Here is a 19,722-nt window from a genome sequence, read left to right on the forward strand (position 1 = left end):
TGTCAATAACGAGATTCTTGAGTTTCTCTTGCTCCCAACAGAACCTTGTTTCTTTTTGCAGGAATCAAGATCTCTTTTACTCGTACTCTTATACAGATCTTTGTCATGGATTCGAAGAAGGAGGCTACGGCAATGACTACTGCTGAACACCTCGAGATCCAGCAGGCAGAGGACCATGCTGAAGCTGCCGCCAATCAAATCGCCTACGAAAAGACCCTCAGCTTCGCCCAGAGCGTTCGGATTTTCTGGCGAAGTACTCTCTGGATCTTATACGTCCAGCTTGTTGTTTTCGGCTACGGTATAGATGGTATCATTGCAGGTAATCTGCTCGCGATCCCCAAGTTTCGGTAAGTCACCTTGTATCTGTTGTCGTGAGTACTCAACCTGACAGTCTTGCAGAGAGGACTATGGCACTACACTTGCGCAAGGCGATACGACGATTTATATCATCCCTGCTACGTGGCAGAGCCTTTACGGCGGCGTGTCTCAGCTTGCCGCTGTTCTCGGAGCTGCCATTACTGGATGGTTAGCTGATAGGATCGGCCGACGATACACCAACATGCTCTTCTGCGCCATTTCTATTGTTGGAGTAGGCCTTCAATACCACTCGACTCGCGATGGTTCTCTTCCCATTTTGACAGTTGGAAAAGCCATCAATGGTCTCTCCATCGGCGCATGGCTCATCATTGGCCCCCTGTACGCTTCAGAGGTTGCTCCGCTTAAGCTGCGAGGTTGGCTTACAGCTATGACCAACTTTATCCAGTTCTGTGGTACTTTGCTCTTCACTGGAATCATGTATAAGCTTGGCCCCCGAAACGACGCCGACTCTTATATCGTCCCCTTTGCGTGTCAATGGATCATCCCTGCTATCGTTCTTCCTACCATCTGGCTCTGCCCCGAATCACCTGTCTGGTTGGTTCGGGCTGGGCGCCGAGACGCTGCCGTCAAGTCCCTCGATCGTCTGCACGGCGATTCAAAGGACATTGATAAAAAGGCCATCCTTGCTGTTATTGAGCAGACTATTCGGCATGAGCAGGACTACCGCTCTGAGACGTCATCTGTCTCCTACGCATCGTGCTTTCAAAAGCCTGATAGACAACGCACGCTTATCAGCATGTTTATCTATGGCTGCCAGTACCTCAGCGGTATCATCTTTGTTCTCGGATATCAGTCGTACTACTATCAACTGGCTGGCTTTGGTGCACAGATGTCCTTCTTGTTGAGCATGTTGAACAACTGCAGCATGTTTGTCGCCAACATCCTTTCTTGGCCCCTGTTGACTGTCGTTGGTCGCCGGCCTCTTATTGTGTGGGGACAGTTTATCTGTGCAATCACGTTGTTCATCGTTGGTGGAGCTTCTTTGCCTGGTAGTCGGTCTACGAACCTCGTCACCATTGCCTTCATGTTCGTCTGGGTAAGTCAACAATCCCCCCTCTCAACAGCATATCTGTTCTAACGTGATTTCGACAGGGCTTTGTTTATCAGATCACCTTGGGTACAGTTGCATGGACCGTCGTGGCAGAGATCCCAACCTGGCGTCTTCGCTCACGAACCCAAGGCCTTTCCAACATCGTCCTCTGTATCGTTCAATGGCTGATTGGTTTCGTGTTCCCGTACATGTTCAACCCAGATGCCGGTAACCTTGGTGGCAAGGTTGGCTTCATCTTTGGTGCTACCACTCTCATCGGATTTGCTGGCTGCTGGGTCTGGCTTCCTGAGACCAAGAACCGAACTACTGCGGAGCTTGATGATCTCTACGCTGCCAAGGTCAAGCCACGTCATTTCCACAAGACTCATCTGGGCGAGGCGGCAGGGTCTGATGATAAGACTGCTTAGGATAGATCTCATGCTCGTTAGATAGCTTGTAGTTTCTGGCGGCTTTGGATGCTCCCTGTGTGGGTAATTACTTTAGTTAGTAAGCTGTTCAGAATTAATATTAGCTTTACATGTTATTCCGAATACAGCTCGTTGCATATTTGTCTATTGAAATTCTAAGTTACCTCTATAATCTCAACAGCTTGAAACGACTTCAGGGCTTTATACCAAGGTAAACAACAAATTTGGACTAAGATGGGTCGCTTATATAGGCCATGACTTCAGAAAACTCATAAAAAAGCAGATTACGATGCCATCAGCTTTCGAGGGGCAGGATCTTTAAAGAGAAGTGTCATGCCAAATACATCAATGCTTAATTCGTATCGATTGTTGCACAACGTTGTTCAAAATACACATGATTCCAATAAACAAACAAAAAGTAGACTGTCTTCCTCATCTCAGACTCCACATCGGTCAACTATCCAGTCAGCCTGTAAGTGAATGCCGGAATACGCGTGATTTTCCTCTTGTCCACCCCGAGCCGCTGGTAGCCCAGGCTGTGTACCGCCGAAGTCAACCAGACTCCAGACATGCCCTTTCTTAGGCTCGACGTGCATTTCAAGGCCATTATAGCCGCTCTGCTATAATGGTCAGTTTCAAAGTCACCGAAGACGCAGGGTGGGAAGACTTAATTTGAGGACATTCTGAGCCAGCTTTTGTATGTCGGCGACAAAGAGCTCGAGGTCGCCGGCTACCAAGAGCGTGTTTTGTGGCAGAACCTCCTTCCACCCATCTAAGCAATCGATAGGATTCGCGTACTCATCCAAGGGCTTCCCATCTAGATATGCCTTCCGCCAACGGTCGAGAGCGCCCTTGTCGAGACAATCCTGGTTCGCATTCTGCCGATATGATTCCCCATTGTTTTGCAGATTGACCCACGGACTGTTTAGGCAAGTTGCCACGACACTTCCAGTTTCCCCCTGAGTCTCAGTCAGTGGTGGAATACTCGGGTGGGGCTTGACCAAGTGTCGAAGTAGTCCAAGACAGAGATTGCCCCCAGCTGAGTCACCAGCCAGGATGATGGGTCTATTCCGACTGGCGATGTATCGATATGCTGAGACAACTTGCCTAAGAGCACCTGGGTAGGGATACTCTGGGGCGAGGTCGTACTCCGCGACAAACATGTCAGCTTTGAACCCCCGGGCCTGAAGTTCAACGCTCAATTGCAGCAGATACGGCATCACGGATCCTGGCGAACCACTGACAAAACCGCCTCCGTACACATAGAATATGATGTGTGTCGGGTTGGGATATTTGACCAGGTAATGCCCCCGATAGTCGTCCCCCACGATCTGTTCTCGTCAGAATATGGACGCGATCAAGTCTTTGCAGATATGGTACCGTTTCGGCCGTAGCTTTCTCTTCGAGGAGAGTCGGGCAGTTCTGCAGCAGAGTATTGGCATCACACTGGCCAGAGCTGAGAGCTCTGAATTGGTGTATCGATAACGTAGATGACAACCTAGACACAATTTCAGCACTGGAACATACACAAGGTTACCAATTCTCACCATCGGATCGTGGCATTGGCGAGCATATGCTGAAGTGTTGGTTCTTGCTTTCCAAGAATCCGCGATATAAGGGCTCGTAGTCTGGTCCTAGGAATCACATAATCTGAACAAGACCTGTCAGTGGCCTATGCCTTCTTCTGGTATGCTCCAAGTTCGACTTACATTTTAATAGGATCAAATAAGCTGTCAATCTGGTATCTTCGAACATTGTGTTGAAGTCGGTCATGTTGTCGCAAATGCTTCACTCACAACACTCTTCACGCACCGAGAAGTGATTATGGTTAGTTCATCTGTTCCCCAGATTATCGTGCATCAATAAGTGGCGTATCTATCAATGCCTCTCAAACCATCCTTGGCCAAATGGGTCCACTGGGCGATTCAGTCCACTGACTCGCTTGCTGACTCAAGCCACCGAGGTCCCCTAAACCCGAGATTTAGTGGCATATTGACTCAACAGCGCGCTATCCATCACTGAATAATCAGCGCCAAAGTGCGGGGAAATCTTGATTATAGAACAAGTCCGGCGAGCATGGTTGTCACCTACCATTCAATTAATTTCCGATCTCTGTATCAACGACGGCTCAGTCTTCATCATGTCCCAAACGAAATTGACATCTCTTCAAGGCCGCGTTGCCATCGTGACTGTAGGTTTGGCGCGTACGATTGTATCTATGATGACACTGACAATGCTCTTTACAGGGCGCAGGAGGCGGCCTCGGCAGAGAGTATGCTCTTCTGCTCGCATCATATGGTGCAAAGGTTGTCGTCAATGACTACGGCGGTTCTCTAAGCGGCCAACGCGGCACTATATCTCGTGCGCAAACTGTCGTTGACGAGATAAAAGCAAAGGGAGGAGAAGCCATCGCAGATGGCCATGATATCTCTGTCCAGAGCGAAGTCCAAGAGCTTGTGCAAGATACGCTAGCGGCGTACGGAACTATCCACATCCTTGTCAACAATGCAGGCACTGCTGGTGAAGCTAGCTCGCACGACAATGTGAACGTCCAATCCTTCCGCCGGACGTGGGAGATTGCGGTACTGGGTACTGTTATGCTCATTGGTGCAGTGTATCCTACTATGGAGAAGCAAGGGTATGGGAGGATAGTTAATACTTCGTCTGACAGCCTCATCGGTATGGGAGCAGGTGGTGATGGTGGTTATGTGTCAAGCAAAGGCGCCACCTTTGGTTTGACCCGCGATCTTGGGCGCATGAGTCCCAAGCATGGGATCAAGATCAACGGCGTTCTTCCCTCAGCAGCATCCCGCATGTCGGACTTGTCGCCTGTTATCAAGAGAATTACGAGAGAATATTTCCATGCGCATCTCGTGGCAGATTTCGTCGTGGCGCTGTGCAGCGCGGAGTGTCCGATATCTGGAGAGCTGTTCAGTGTTGGTGGTGGAAGAGCCGCGAGAACGACGTTGGCTACGGTACCTGGGCATTCTCGCGCGACGGGTCCGGAAGATTATTTGGCTCATTTCGATAAGGTTATCGGTACCACGGATGAGCTGTTTGTTCCCAAGGATACGTTGGATTTAGTGTCTTATGCGATAAAGCAAGCAACGGGGACTGATGTAGGGGTGATAACCTTAGATTAGTCAAAGTTCTATCCCATTGAATACACATTTAACCTGGCATGTCTTTACACGCCATAGATAAATCATATGAGTCTCTACCTTGTACATCTGAAAACACCCAGTCAGGAATAGCGAGTGAGGACTTACTTGGTAGAAAATGAAATTCGATCAAGATTGCGCTTGCTTATTTTCAACCCGATATGACAAGCTTAAGACAAACTTCCGATCCGCTTTTGATGTCATTATTGGCCGTTTTTTCCGTAACAAACTGACTTGAGTGCAGTTGAGAGTTAGCAGAGATGTGTAAAACTGTTAGTTACATATATAAAATACTTATCTAACTCTTTTAAAGGCTGGCAAATGTTGGGTAAAGAGATGAAGCTACCCTAAGGCTGACCTGGATGATCTAAAAACAGGTTAGTGGGGACCTGAAACACTTAAGTAGTGGTGCTTTGAGTGGCCAGCCTAAACTGTAGGCGTCATAGCGCAGTCAGGGATGAGTCATCCGTTGTCGTCATCATGAAGCTCATTGGCTTATCGCTATCAGTAAGACCCACCCGATGCTACCACGCGGTTTTTCAGGCTCCAGTAGCATTGACAGTTCATCATGCATAATAAATAAAAGACCCCGAGTGGAGACACTTGAAAAATAAAACCAACCTCTTAATATTACCGATCGTGTCCAACCCTATTCACGCCAGTCTCAACCTCAAAAGACATGACAAGAAGACAATACCTCATATCTTCACTCAGGACAGAAGTTGAGATTGCATGAGATAAATCAAAATACCCATGGCATCGCCTGAATCGCTATAAACACGTGTCCCCACCCGTCCCCTCACTTCATGAGCTCACTCTACCGACCCTCCACCAGAAGAGAAGCCCAAGCTGCCATGGCCAAGCTCACCGCCGCTGAGCGCGCGGCTCACGAAGAAGGGAATCTTCATATGCTGCGCGCTACTATTGAGCGCACTCTCTGGCATCTTGATCCGCACAGTGAATTGGCTGCTCATCTGCGAGAGACTACCAAAGAAATCAGACGACATACCCTTGCGGGCTTACTTCCAAAACCGAAACCAAAGTCACAGCAGCAATCATTACCTTACTTACAACAGGAAGAACCAGAGGAACCAGAATTACCTCGGTTTTCTGCACCGCGACAACAATCACCAGCTCGTGAACCGCAAAAAGCTCTCGCGAATGAGGGCAGCAGATACCAGCTGCGCGATAGGCAGGATCACGTGCCGATAATCGAACTTAGCTCTGACGTATCCTCGGAACTGTCAGATGAGCCCATTTACGATTTCGACCATGCGCCCGACCAAGGCGAGAGCGCATCGGCCAGCGACATGAGTACCTTGGCAAAAGAACACCAGAAGCCAAGCCGAGAGATACCAGTAGAAGAGACACCAGCCGAGGAGGCGCTGACTCAAGAAATGCCGACGCATGAGTCCAAAAAGCGACCTGCTGAGGATGACGGCGAGGACGACGCGTCACCAGTCTCAAAACGCGTCAAAGGCTGGCTGACGCATATCACGGGCGGTTACATGTGATTTCATCATTTCTCGCTCTTATAAGTGATAAGATCTGGACACCGATCACGTCACCATCAAAGAATACCCTACCGCTACTACATTTGACTGCATTCTGGAAATGCAGCTTTAAAGCTTCGAGTCTTAGATGAAAAATCTGGTTTTGGGCATAATGTGCAAGTTATACACTGGTTTACTGGAAAACAAGATGTAAAGGACTGCTAAGAGCTGTTTCAGACGAACTGGGGTTAGGGATAGAAAACATCAGGAATGGCTATATCTTGAGATGGGGGAAAGAGATTGAACGGAATACCCTTATGAGGCTTGGTGGATAGCTAATGTATTATTTGACTTTCAATTTGAATTGGTGTTTTATATGGCAGAGTTAACACCCTGGTCCCTCTGTCGTGTATCTACATGCTTCACATGCTGGGTGTGAAATCGCCAGTCCCAAAAGACAGTCGCAAGCAATACCGTCGCAGTTTTCGCGGATTTCGTGTCGACCTCGAACTACACAGGGATGTAAGTATATAGCACGACAGTTTGCTAATCTGTTTCTAATGGCCACGGCTCTGGCTGAGGGCACCGAACGAAAGTTGAATAAGCACTAGGTAAGATTCCCTGGCTGATTGTTCCCCATGCATCGGCGCTCGGCGCTCGGTCTTGGCTGTCAGCACAATTTGCTGACAGGTTCAATCTCCGCCGGCAAACAACACTCACAGCATATCTCGGCGCTCAACAGCCACTCCAATCAGCGCAGGAGCCCAATCCAGACCGCCGTCATGTTAAGTCCACTTGTTACTCGGCGTAATGGAAAAAAGCAAGCATGCGAGCCTTGTCGGCGCCGAAAAGTGGCGTGCGACCACGGTTATCCAATATGTCGTCGGTGTAGGAAACGGCCGAATGGTGCATCTGCGTGTTACTATGCATCGCCTGAACAAGCAGCGACCCCCTCTCGATCGAGACTTTCTCAGCAACCAGTGTCTGAAGCATCGGCTTTGAACTCCGAAGCCGCGGTCCCCTCAGCCCAGACACGGAATTTTGGACCTGACGATGGGCTATGGAGCTCACCTGCTGCGAGACCGCCGCAGGGCTTTTTTGGACCTACAAGCTTTCCTGCGGCGTATCAGGAGACTGAAGCGAGTTTAGCTGCGCAAGGCCCCTTGACTGCAGAAGCTAATGCTCCCCCTTCACCATCAGTCTCGGCTCTGCCGTCAGTAGCTGAGTTGCAAAGCATGGTAAGTATGGATCAAGGAGCAAGCCAACTGGCCACCAAAGTCCTCCAAGCACTACCTGAAAAGTCTCTACTGCATAGATCCAGACCTGAGGTTAGCCTTGACGATGACTGGTTGGCTAGCGTTGGTGATAGACTCCTAACTAGTACCTGGGACACCTTCAGATCTTATCTTGGCGAGAAAGCGAATACAGTAAAGTTGCGCGAGATGGGAAGTAGAATATGTATCAACACACGAAAGACACTGAGGGAGGATCAGGATGACCCGGCTGCATGGATAGAAAGCCTCTCTGGCCCCAACTTAAGGTGGGAAACTGTTGGCGTCATGTTTCTCTACACAGCTCTCGGCGAGTTATCAACTACTTCAAATGAAGAGTCAAAGAGGATTATACGTCACTGCACCGAGTACTGTGCTTCCTGTATAACCCTTGCGAACATGGGCGGGAGTTCTGGTACTCTTATGCTGTTTCTGATGTACAAGCGGTCTGTTCTCCATGCGTGGATGCATGGCGAGACAAGTAAGTACCCCCTAAAGTGCTTCCATTGGCAGGTTAACCGCCTGGATATAATCGAGTCTGACCAGCCCAGGCCTGCCGTACTGGAAGTTTCACGCCGAGACAGTAGCGATGTTGACGTTTTCCGGACTCCATGACAATCGGTCCAAGTCGTCACAAAACGTGTCATCAGTACCGACCGAGATCCGCAGGCGTATAGGATGCCAAATCTTCATAGTCGACAAGTTTCTAGCAACCTTTGTTGGGAGACCGCCTCTTCTGACACGCAAGTTCTGTTCTATCAAGTCTCCACTCGACTTGGAAGAATCAGCCTTGCTCTCCGATAAAGAGACCTTCCAGAGGCAATCTCAACGCCTAGACCGAAATGGATGGAACACAGATGGCCGTATCTACTCGAGCTCGCTTTTGCGCGTTCGCATGATGATTGCGCTGGTTAGAGACGAGATCCTCGAAGTTGTACTCGCCCAGGACACACATTCCAGCATAACAGACATCATGTAAGTGAAAGCCGGATGAATCTTGTAAGTAACTCTATGACTAAGCCTCCTCTGAAATAGGACCCTCAAAGAGAAACAACTTGAACTCTACAGGCAGTTACCTCATCACTTTATCTGGGATACTGTCCAGGAAGAAATAAGAGAAATAAACCTTGAAATAGGATACCCAAAGCTGCTGATAAGACTTGACCATTTGCTGAACATGTTCCTCCTCCAGCGACTGTTCGTCAAGCACGGTCATCCAAGAAATGAGCTTCTGCGAACCAGTTTCGAGATGGTGGTTTTGACGTTGAACTTTTGGGCCCAGAAGCATATATGGGCTGCTTTGCAAGGTAAATGCCGGTGGATAGTAAGTTAAACCCATTCACCCTCATTCAATTTGAGCTAGTCTGACAATAGTCAGATCATGGGATATGCTACTCTCGCTGGAGCTGTCTTATGCATGGAACTCATAGAGCCCGTCCCAGTTACCATATTACCACAGGATAGCATCATCGCCGGCGAGACATATTCTCGATCATCAATCATTCAGCAGCTCAGCCTTCTATTGGGATATCTCAAGACATCATGCCCGTCGCAAACGCATTGTTCAGTGGCGCATAATGTTAGGGGCGTGATAAAGAAGGTCCTTGACCATATTCTGAATAATCAGACTGTCACTCAACCGATGGTAGAGTTTGGTGGATTAGAGTTTGGTGGTAATTGGGATTATTTCTCGTCTTTTAGTGCGCTGGATAACTTTGACTGGCTGATGGAGGAGCGTGGCATTGAGGAGACCTCTGGCATGCAGTAGTTACAATCTATCTCAATCCAATTAATCTAATAGGGCTTAAGAATGTCGCAGTGTTAAGTACGTAACCTGTGTTGTATTTTTTCTTAGCAATTGGTAAGCGCGTTGGCGTTCTTCGGTGCTCGGCTCTCGGTCTCGGTTCTCGAAACCGACTGCAACACAACTTCACTTGCACCGACACGGCAGCACCCCCAGTAACGGCGTTTTTGGCCCAGAGGCTCAGTTTCATTAAGAAATATTTCCGAGCTGATAAATCAAGCGATGGTGATGAAATGGTATATATAAGAGTGCGAGATCACAGCTATCGGCGTCTCATCATAACACTCCAACAATCATCTGACCCTCTCAACATACCATCTCACACTTTGAATCTCTGAAAACATGTCCCTCCCAAAGACCTACCAAGCTGCATCTTTCGATGAGAGTGGCTCAAAGCTGGCCCTCAAAGAAGTAGAGCTTCAACAACCTCGCCCAGGCTTCATCTTGGTTAAAGTCCTTGCATGCGGCGTCTGCCACTCTGATTCGTGGATGCAACAAGGTCGCTTTGGAGATTTATTTCCTCGTGTACCGGGCCATGAAGCTGTTGGAGATGTTGTTGCTGTTGGTGATGGAGTAAGAAACTTCAGGGTTGGCGAGCGTGTTGGTGGTGCCTGGCATGGCGGTAAGTCTCAGTGCGCTTTTAAAATTACCATGGTGGCTGACTGATGATGTTGTGACAAGGCCACGATGGAACATGCCGCTCTTGTCAATCGGGACTGTTTCAACTGTGCAACAATGGTGTGATCAACGGCGTGACCACGGATGGTGGCTACGCTGAATACGTCTTGCTCCATGCTGAAGCAGCCGTTCGAATCCCTTCCGACGCAGACCCAGCTGAAGTCGCCCCTCTTCTCTGCGCTGGAGTCACCGTCTTCAACGCCATCCGTAGCATTGGCGTCCTCCAAGGTGGTCTTGTTGCCGTCCAAGGCCTGGGAGGACTAGGTCACCTGGCGCTTCAGTATGCTTCCAAGATGGGATATACAGTTGTTGCCATGAGCGCCGGGAGCGAGAAGAAGGACTTTGCGATGGAGTTGGGTGCTCATCATTACATCGACTCCAGTAAAGATGATCCCTGCGAGGCATTGCAGAAGCTTGGAGGCGCTAACATGATCTTGTCAACGGCGCCGAATGCAGAGGCAGTCAGTCCTCTCACAGCAGGTCTTGCAGCTCTGGGTAAGCTGGTCGTTCTCTCACCTCTTGGACCGGTTGAATTCAATACTGTTCACATGATCATGAAGGGCCTCAGCGTGCATGGATGGAACACGGGACATCAGCAAGATTCGGAGGATGCTATCACGTTTGCGCATACGCATGGTATCAAGTGTATCATTGAGAAGTTTGACTTTACGACTCAGCACCGAGAGGCTTTTGAGAAGATGAAGAGTGGGAAGGTTCGCTTCAGGTCTGTTATGACTATGTAGATACCTTCTTTTGTCATTGACAATAGGTACTGTTGGTTTCCGTCTTCATCTCAGATGCGAAATGCGAAATGCGAAATGGCAATGCATCTCGGGTTTGAAACGTGCCGTGCGGGGGCGTTTTCGGGGATACAGTGCCGAGTTCGGAGCGACCCTCTTATCTCTATCACGAGAAGCTATCAACTGCCGGTTCTAGAACCACTAGCCTAGCTGCCTGGTGACTCTCCCTTTAAACGAGACATTTTAGATACTCAATTCTTATAAAATATCCAAATTTGGTCTACAATCACAGGGAAGCGATTGAGCACTATGTATTGGGAGACTACTGTGAAGCAGAAAAGGGAGGATCGCGATGGTGCCATCCAAAGCTGCGAGGCTCAATTCCCAGCCGTGAGCCATGAGAGCAGCGTTCCAGAACATGCCGATATTTCTACCCTTCTCGAACAATTAAGGACGGGAAAGATAACAGCAGAGAAACTTGTCGTTGCCACGATTCGCAGGTAAACCAATCACTTCACTGTAAGCTATTTGTCATTGCTGATTTCTTCGTAGGGCCATTGATTCACACAAAGAGGTAAGCCCAAAGCAACATTTCAGTATACGGCGGTGCTGATATACTGTAGACAAACTGCCTCAGTGAACCTCTATTTGAATCAGCACTTGAGCGTGCGAAATATCTTGATGAGTATTTCCAAAAACACCAAAAGCTCATCGGTCCTCTCCATGGCATTCCGGTTTCGGTAAAAGACCAGTTCAACATCGCTGGCGTCGATACTACCCTGGGCTATGTCGGTCGTTCATTCAAGCCTGCCAGCGACAACGCTGTGATGGTGACTATTTTGGAGAAGCTTGGTGCAGTCATTATAACCAAAACAGTTATACCTCAGAGTATCATGTATGGCGAGACTGAAAGCCCCCTTTGGGGATTGACTACATATCCTGGTAGACCTGAGCTTTCGCCAGGTGGTTCATCGGGTGGCGAAGCTACTCTGATGCGAATGTCTGGATCACTTGGGGGCTGGGCAACAGACATTGGAGGCTCAATCCGCGTTCCAAGTCATCTATGCGGATTGTATGGACTGAAGCCTTCTTCCGGGCGATTTTCATACTCCGGTGCAGCAAATTCTCATGAGGGACAGTCTCATGTTCCTTCGTCAATTGGTCCCATAAGTCCATCGCTCCCGAACCTCATCACTTTGACCAAGGAATGTCTACTCGCAGAACCGTGGAAGCTTGACCCAAATGTTGTCCCAATTCCATGGCGACAGGCCGATTTTGAGGGCGTGCAGAAGCGAAAACTCACCATCGGCGTTATTCTTGACGATAGGGTCGTGCGACCTCATCCAGAAATCCAAGAAGCCGTCCGCCGTGCAGTGGCAATCTTCGAAAAGGCAGGGCATAAAGTCATTCCATGGAGTACAGCAGACCACTCAAGCTGCATCGAGATTCAGGACCAGTTTTACCGTGCAGACGGTGGAGAGGATATCAAGACTGAAGTCGCTGTTGCAGGCGAGCCGATGATTGCCCATGTCGAGGCGCTCGTCAACTCGTCCAAACCGATATCAGTGTATGAATACTGGCAACTCAACCGCCGAAAGACAGCAGCACAGGAGGCTTATAATAAGAAATGGACTACGACTGCTGGTCTAGAGGATGGGGAATGTGTCGACGTTATAATCAGTCCTGTGTCGCCTCATACAGCTGTTCCGCATAGGTCGAGCAGATGGACTGGCTACGCCAAGATATGGAACTTTCTCGATTACACAGCTGTGTCGTTCCCATTTGCAAAATTTGGAAGCTCTGAGGATCCAACATCGTCTGATATATATGTCGCTGCAGCTGATGAAGCGCGCCATAGTTATCTACATGATTATGCGCCGCGCAATGCGATTGATGAGTGGATACGGGGCCTCTATGATCCTGAAGCAATGAAAGGGCTTGACATTGGAGTACAGATCATTGGAAGGAGGTATGAGGAGGAAAAGGTGTTAGGTATGGCATCATTGTTAGAAAAGCTTATCCGAGCTTGATAAAGTTTGTCTTCACGGAAGATACGGATACAAAGGATCGGTATAATTGGTAAATAAGAAATCAGCGCAATGCCTCACCATTCCTGCACAGTGTTCTTATTACCCAACACCTCCAATATAGCAACAAAAACATCCAACAACGAACCGATGAAACCTTGAAACTTTCGACCAAAGGGATTTGCGAGTCGCTAGGTTACATGTTTGGTTCATATTTCCGTCAGATAAAGTTCTTACAGGGTAAGACGAAAGTTTATTCCAGCATTACAGTTTACACGAGTAAGGATCCTACTCGGAGATGTTCATTTGATACGCCGCAAAAGCCCGAGAATAAAGTGATCTTCAATAAGCCGAAGCCTATCCTCACAATTGACTTTGATCGCCTTTACTACTGCAGCGGCTTCATAACTCTGTCTACCACGATTGACGATGATTCCGCTATCAGCGGAGAAATCCCGCGTCTGCAATGTCGCCATCTCTCCTAACCGCGATAGGAAACCCCAAACCCACGGACAAAAAGGTCTCCTCCTCTACCTGCTCTATCAATCGACATACAGCATTAAAATTACGGATCACGCAGCGGAGTCGCGGCACTTGGGATAAAAGTCCCACGGCCTAACGTCCCCCATTCGATACTGAACCCGCGCGATTGCAACGCTAATCCCTGCAGTTCCCCTGAGCGCCAAGGCTAGCATCTAGAAGCTCATTCGATCAGCTAGTCCGATCTTCCCTGCGCTAACTTTAATCTGGTAGGTCTGTTGATAAGAGCGAGGGAACTTATGGTAATTGCTCTGGAACTTCTGGTGGTGGTTTGAAGCAGTTTATGGCAAGTCATGCAGGTTTAACTTTGTATCGTCTGGGTTATCACATGTTCCTGCATATAGACGGGGTTGCTTGTTCTGGACATATACAGAAATTCCTTACAGGATGGGAAACTCCGTGCAGCCCTATATAATGTTGTGATAACGCTGTTGATCTGCCAAGGTCTTCTCTTCAACCACTCGTTCTGGTATCCTGTCACTCTTTGACTGCTCTACACTCTTTATTGCGTTGTTTGTCATTCTTTACAAGTCACTCTTTTATCACACTACACTCATTCATTATGGTCCGTCTAGGATTGACGGCTCTGCTTTTCGCAGGGCTGTCCGCTGCCGTTCAGGACACTGAGCAGGGTACCGCTGTTACTCACGTCCCAGGTGCCTACATCTTCGAGTTCGAGGAGAATCACGTACGCATCTCACCCATGCATTAGTCATTCCGCTAATTAGAGTAGGATACTGCCAAGTTTTACAGAACTGCTGATGACAAGTACACCACCCGCGTCAAGTTTGATTACGACCTGTTCAAGGGCGTTTCTATCCAATTTGACGATGTTTCTACCGCTGAAGATATGGCTGCCAAGATGGCGGCTCTTCCTGCGGTCAAGAACATGTGGCCTGTCAAGGTCTACAGTATTCCTAAGCCTCGCATTGAGTGGACTGCCACGCCTGGCATGAAGGCTCCTCTCAAGAAGCGTGATCTGAATGATACTGCTGATACATTCTCACCTCACGTTCAAGTTCAGGTTGATAAGCTTCGAGAGAAGGGTATTACTGGCCATGGTATCAAGGTCGCTGTTGTCGACACTGGCGTAAGTCTTGTACTCTTGAGTTTAGACCCTGGCTGACATTATTAGATCGATTATAAGCACCCTGCTCTTGGTGGTTGCTTCGGTCCCAACTGCCTCGTGTCCTTCGGCACTGATCTCGTTGGAGATAAGTACGATGGCTTCAACGCCGTTTATCCCGATGACGATCCCATGGATTGCCAAGGCCATGGATCTCACGTCGCTGGTATTGTTGCCGCCCAAGAAAACGAGTACGGTTTCACTGGCGCTGCTCCCGGAGTCACCCTCGGCGCCTACCGAGTCTTCGGATGCTCTGGAGAAGCCGGTAACGATGTTCTCATCGCTGCTTTTAACCAAGCTTACCAAGACGGCGCTGACATCATCACTGCTTCTATCGGCGGTCCTAGCGGTTGGTCCGAGGAGCCCTGGGCTGTCGCCGTCTCTCGTATCGTCGAGAAGGGTGTCCCTTGCACTGTCTCTGCCGGTAACTCTGGTGATGTCGGCATGTTCTACGCTAGCACTGCTGCCAACGGTAACAAAGTCATGGCTATCGCTTCTTACGACAACAGCGACTACGTCTCTCTTCTCAACATTTCTCACTACACTGTTGACAACAGCAGCAAGAAGATTGACTTTGGCTCTACTGCTGGTAGCCCTGCTGCTTGGGGCAACGTCACTCTTCCTCTTTGGGCTCCTAACCTGGATCCTACTACCCCTAACGGCGGTTGTGATGCTTACCCCGCCGATACTCCCGATCTTAGCAAGTACATCGTCTTGGTCCGTCGTGGAAGCTGTACCTTTGTTCAGAAGGCTCAGAACGCTGCTAAGCATGGTGCCAAGTACTTCCTCGTCTACAACAACGCTGCTAGCGGTGCTTCAGCCATCGATGTCTCCACTGTTGAGGGCATCGTTGCTGCTGGTATGGTCCCCGCTAAGACTGGTACCAAGTGGGTTGAGCTTCTCAAGGCTGGATCTACCGTCACTCTCGAAATGTCAGATGGCTCTGATGGAAAGGTCATTCTTGAGGAGAGCAAGAACAATGTTACCGGTGGCGCTGTGAGCACTTACTCTTCCTGGGGTCCTACCTGGGAACTCGATGTCAAGCCCCAGTTTGGCTCTCCTGGTGGAAACATCCTCTCGACATATCCTCTCAAGAAGGGCGGTTATGCTGTCCTTTCCGGAACATCAATGGCCTGCCCCTTGGTCGCCGGAGTTATTGCCCTCATTGCCGAAGTCCGCGGTACTCTTGACCCTGAGGTCCTTGAGAACCTCTTGTCGTCTACTTCCAACCCTACTCTTTTCAACGACGGTGCTAAGTTCTATGACTATCTTGCTCCTGTGCCTCAGCAAGGTGGTGGTTTGATCCAAGCTTATGATGCCGCTTACTCTACCCTCCTGCTGAGCCGCTCTAGCTTGGCTTTCAACGACACCGACCACTTTACCGAGGTTCTCAACTTCACCCTTCACAACACTGGTAAGACCGACCTCGATCTAAGCATCTCTCATATTCCTACCAAGAGCGTCTATACTCTTGCTAAGGACAGCATCTATGCTTCTGAGTTCCCCAACGATGTTGCCGATGGTCATGCCAGCCTCAAGTTCAGCGAATCCAAGGTCAGCGTCGGCGCTGGTGACTCTGTTACCATCGAGGTCATGCCAACTCCTCCTGAGGGTCTCGATGCCAAGCGTCTTGCGCTTTGGTCCGGATACATCGCTGTCAACGGCACTGGTGTCTCCCTGTCTCTTCCCTACCAAGGTCTTACCGGCTCTCTCCACGACTCCAAGGTTCTCGGCTCTGATGATACATGGATCAGCAAGTCCAACGACAAGGACGAGCTCAACCCCGTTCCCGCCAACACCACCTTCGTTCTACCCGTCAAGGGCCAGAACGCTACTGACGAGAAGCCTGCTCCTGCTCTGGCATGGAAGCTCGCCCTCGGATCCGCCAAGCTTGAGGCTGAACTGATTCCTGTCTCTGGTAACTCCACTGCTAAGAGTCTGGGAGCACCTGCTGGCTTCCCTACTTTGTGGAACCCCATGGGCAAGGGCTCCATTGTCTGGAATGGAAAGTTGGCCGATGGAGGATACGCACCTGCTGGAAAGTACAAGATTGCTTACAGGGCTCTGAGGATCTTCGGTGATGAGAAGAAGGAGAGTGATTGGGACAAGTCGGAGTCGCCCGTCTTTGGTGTGAGGTACCCTTGAGTATCATGATCGCTTGGAACGTTATGAAACGACTTTTATGTCAGTACGGACAGCGGTGGTGGACGGAATGTAGCTAGCAGTCATTTGACAGTATCATTCATTGATAATGGAATCTCTTTATGTCTTTACATACTATCCAGTCAATCTCGTGACTCTCAACCTCCAGTCTGTCTCATATTGTGCCCATTAGATACCCGAGTCATCCTGGAAGATATGGGCATTCCAAAGGTTCGTATCATTCTTGAACCACTTATTCCAGTTATCACAGACTCTATTCACCTCCTTCATCTTCTCAGGATACTGATCCAAGATCCTATTCAGCAACGTCTGTTGCTCCAGGATCTGAATCGCCAGACCACTAGACGCATGCCACGCAATATGGCAGTGGAACAGCCAAGAACCAGGGTTGTCGGCCTTGAAGGCAACGACGAGATATCCTCCGGCGGGAAGAAGCGCAACATCTCGACGAGGAGGGTTGTTGAACTTGAGATTGACCTTTCCTGTGTCCAGGTCTGAGAAGTTGGTACCTTGCGCTAGAAGGGCAAAGTCGTGACCGTGAAGATGGAGCTGTTACGCATTAGAGATAGTTATTTGGAGGGATGAGGTTGGCTTACAGGATGAGCAACGGGAGCAAAAGCTCTGTTGGGTTTGGTCTGAATGGGAGCCGGAGGGGCTGTGATAGCGATGTAGACCCATTTATCTTTCTTCGAGTCAGGTACCACCAGATCCACAGCATAGTCGGGATTCCATGTGGTGTTCTTGAGATTCAGAATAGTAGGGTTGGAGAAGTTCAACCAGAGAGGATTCTCGCCAAAGGCCCACCAGGTGAAGTTGTCCATCAGCTCAGGCCTGTGTGCAAACTTCGCTAGACCAATGTCGAACTGGCTCTTGGTGTCTGAGTCAAAAGTTAGAGGAATCATACAATATTAAGGTCGTCGGTGACTTACAGTTGATCTTGACAGGGTCAACATTCCACTCGTAAACCGGGCTGAGTCGATCATATGCTTCATCTCGACATTCCAAGGAATAGTCCTCTCGGAACGTTGTTGGAACAAGTTTGCTTGATGCATTGTACCGTAGAATACCTTGTCGCTCATCAGGCTCATTGCCTGGCTCGAAGCCCTTGCAGCGAGTTGCTCCGACGGTCCGAATCCAGTAGTTTCCATCGGGGTTTGCGGGCATTTTTGTGGTGTTGGTGGGGTTTGCATCCAGGACAATGTGATATCTCTGGCCTGTTCACCGACATCAGTGAGAATGTCTTCAATTGGTTGTAATGAGAAGATATGCTTACCGATTCCGAGGACAATGTGAGAGACTGAGTAAGGATGGATCGGCACAAAGTCGGTCGACATAACAGTGAAGTTGTGATTGTCGATACTGAAGATCCATGTTGTATCCACAGAGGTGTTGATCACACGAAGAACATATTTCCTGCCCTATTGATTGTCAGTACAGACTTATCAGCTGCTGCGCTTAAGTAGCCTACCTTGGTCACAGTCATGTTGAACCGCTCACGAGGGAAACTACCAGCAAAGTTCCCCACGCCATTGATTAAAACACCATTCATCATAGGTCTCGTAGGATTCGGCACAAGCTCCCTCTGCCAAGACTGGAACGCACTGCGATGACTCCAATCGGTGATAAGAATTGGATTTCGTCCCTCATCGAACGGCGCAGAAGAAGGCCCGTAAATAGTGATAGGGCCAGCCAAGCCATCAGCATACTGCAGAGAATAATGGCTATGGTACCATGAAGTACCGTACTGAACAGCACGGAAGGTGTAGGTATAACTGTCACCAGGTGCAATGGGGCATTGAGTCACGCCGTTGACACCATCCATCTCAAAGGTCTCCAGTTGTCGGAGACCGTGCCAGTGGATAGTTGTACCATTGTACTTGAGATGGTTGTGCACCGTGACTTTGATGAGGTCGCCCCAGCAGGCTTGGATCCAAGGGCCGGGATACTTGCCGTTGAAAACCTTGCCGAATGGATTATCAACACCATCGCCATTGATGGATTGGTCAGTAACGTTGAGGTGGTACTGGTTGTCAGTCAGAAAGCAAAGCAAGCTAATGCTGATGAGCCGCGACGTACCTCTCTTGTTATTCCAATTGGCCAGAAGTTCTCATAGTCTGTGTTAATAGTGAAGTTTTGCCCATACGGACCTTTCAACCAACACGAGCGATCATCTGCAGTTGTGCATGGCTTCCAGCCTTTGAGGTCGGTGTAGTTGCATGTGAAGACCTTGCCGTCCTGGTCAGGACCACTTGGTGAGTCGAAATATGGGTAGTCAATCTTTGGTGTGGAGTGCCCGTGGGTGAAGGTCATGACATCTTGATGAGGGCCCTCGTCTGAGACGGACGGGTAGTGGAATACCGCCACGAAGGACAAGACGACAGCCTTGCAGGCGTCTGTAATCCACATCTTGATTCAATCGAATGAAGTATTTTAACAACAATATGGTGTATTCCAGTCAATTGACTCAGCAACAAAGCATCAATTGCAGAGCTAGAACGACGAGTCCAGAGGAACGCGGGACCATGGGCGACTCGCTTTTTCACTCCCTCCACGAAAATTCTCTTGTCTCCTCACATATCCCCTTCCTGTACGTGACAAGCCACTTTTTCTCAGCCGTTGTCCAACTCAGCGCTGATCACTCCAATCATTACGCGCCGTCAATCAATACTTTGCGAAACTATCGTATTCCTAGCAGAATGGCGTTTTGCTGAGGTTTCTCAGCGGGTGCGGGGGATGCGCCACTTCTTTTAGTACTGAGCTGAAATACCTTGGCAAGAGAATCTGGCCTAGCGTTACAGGGGATTGAAGCTGTTTTCAGGTCAAGGTGGTGCTGATGAACTCTTTTGGGTTTGTTATCGAGAGCGCACCGTGCGTCGTGCCGTG

The 19,722-nt window shown here is 49.2% G+C and overlaps 8 protein-coding genes across 8 annotated transcripts; 6 read left to right on the forward strand and 2 right to left on the reverse strand.

Moving 5' to 3' along the window:
- Positions 1 to 105: 105 nt before the first annotated feature.
- On the forward strand, positions 106 to 1,935 carry FOBCDRAFT_254191 (general substrate transporter; the record flags this gene model as incomplete). The annotated part of the gene is made up of 3 exons (XM_031192850.3): positions 106 to 347; positions 400 to 1,414; positions 1,471 to 1,935. 3 exons carry the CDS (start codon positions 106 to 108, stop codon positions 1,834 to 1,836), a joined length of 1,623 nt encoding a protein of 540 aa, XP_031031696.2. The 3' UTR covers positions 1,837 to 1,935.
- A 257-nt stretch (positions 1,936 to 2,192) lies between these two features.
- On the reverse strand, positions 2,193 to 3,681 carry FOBCDRAFT_233782 (Alpha/Beta hydrolase protein). Its single transcript, XM_031192851.3, has 4 exons — positions 3,546 to 3,681; positions 3,384 to 3,486; positions 3,217 to 3,334; positions 2,193 to 3,167 (listed from the first exon to the last, which is right to left on the reverse strand). The coding sequence occupies exons 1-4, from the start codon at positions 3,607 to 3,609 to the stop codon at positions 2,478 to 2,480; spliced, it is 975 nt and encodes a 324-aa protein (XP_031031697.2). The 5' UTR covers positions 3,610 to 3,681; the 3' UTR covers positions 2,193 to 2,477.
- Positions 3,682 to 3,976: 295 nt separating this feature from the next.
- Positions 3,977 to 5,337, forward strand: FOBCDRAFT_245367 (uncharacterized protein; the record flags this gene model as incomplete). Its single annotated transcript, XM_031192852.3, has 3 exons — positions 3,977 to 4,027; positions 4,083 to 4,955; positions 5,311 to 5,337. The coding sequence occupies 3 exons, from the start codon at positions 3,977 to 3,979 to the stop codon at positions 5,335 to 5,337; spliced, it is 951 nt and encodes a 316-aa protein (XP_031031698.3).
- Positions 5,338 to 5,580: 243 nt separating this feature from the next.
- On the forward strand, positions 5,581 to 6,923 carry FOBCDRAFT_233786 (uncharacterized protein). The gene has a single exon (XM_031192853.3). It carries the CDS (start codon positions 5,804 to 5,806, stop codon positions 6,509 to 6,511), a length of 708 nt encoding a protein of 235 aa, XP_031031699.2. The 5' UTR covers positions 5,581 to 5,803; the 3' UTR covers positions 6,512 to 6,923.
- Positions 6,908 to 9,529, forward strand: FOBCDRAFT_254195 (uncharacterized protein; the record flags this gene model as incomplete). The annotated part of the gene is made up of 6 exons (XM_059611095.1): positions 6,908 to 7,012; positions 7,213 to 7,728; positions 7,966 to 8,242; positions 8,412 to 8,736; positions 8,797 to 9,085; positions 9,140 to 9,529. The coding sequence occupies 6 exons, from the start codon at positions 6,908 to 6,910 to the stop codon at positions 9,527 to 9,529; spliced, it is 1,902 nt and encodes a 633-aa protein (XP_059468087.1).
- Positions 9,530 to 9,876: 347 nt separating this feature from the next.
- FOBCDRAFT_254196 (amidase signature domain-containing protein) lies at positions 9,877 to 13,495 on the forward strand (the record flags this gene model as incomplete). The annotated part of the gene is made up of 8 exons (XM_059611096.1): positions 9,877 to 10,187; positions 10,247 to 10,967; positions 11,276 to 11,373; positions 11,484 to 11,502; positions 11,536 to 11,557; positions 11,607 to 12,952; positions 13,135 to 13,250; positions 13,281 to 13,495. The coding sequence occupies exons 1-8, from the start codon at positions 9,908 to 9,910 to the stop codon at positions 13,493 to 13,495; spliced, it is 2,817 nt and encodes a 938-aa protein (XP_059468088.1). The 5' UTR covers positions 9,877 to 9,907.
- A 617-nt stretch (positions 13,496 to 14,112) lies between these two features.
- On the forward strand, positions 14,113 to 16,910 carry FOBCDRAFT_254197 (peptidase S8/S53 domain-containing protein; the record flags this gene model as incomplete). The annotated part of the gene is made up of 3 exons (XM_059611097.1): positions 14,113 to 14,222; positions 14,304 to 14,640; positions 14,686 to 16,910. The coding sequence occupies 3 exons, from the start codon at positions 14,113 to 14,115 to the stop codon at positions 16,819 to 16,821; spliced, it is 2,583 nt and encodes an 860-aa protein (XP_059466257.1). The 3' UTR covers positions 16,822 to 16,910.
- A 20-nt stretch (positions 16,911 to 16,930) lies between these two features.
- Positions 16,931 to 19,274, reverse strand: FOBCDRAFT_286488 (multicopper oxidase-domain-containing protein). The gene is made up of 6 exons (XM_031192858.3): positions 18,916 to 19,274; positions 18,308 to 18,862; positions 18,113 to 18,257; positions 17,769 to 18,053; positions 17,436 to 17,716; positions 16,931 to 17,388 (listed from the first exon to the last, which is right to left on the reverse strand). Exons 1-6 carry the CDS (start codon positions 19,243 to 19,245, stop codon positions 17,008 to 17,010), a joined length of 1,977 nt encoding a protein of 658 aa, XP_031031704.2. The 5' UTR covers positions 19,246 to 19,274; the 3' UTR covers positions 16,931 to 17,007.
- Positions 19,275 to 19,722: the final 448 nt, after the last annotated feature.

This window comes from Fusarium oxysporum, chromosome XI (assembly GCF_013085055.1).
Source record: "Fusarium oxysporum Fo47 chromosome XI, complete sequence".
NCBI classification, from domain to species: domain Eukaryota; kingdom Fungi; phylum Ascomycota; class Sordariomycetes; order Hypocreales; family Nectriaceae; genus Fusarium; species Fusarium oxysporum.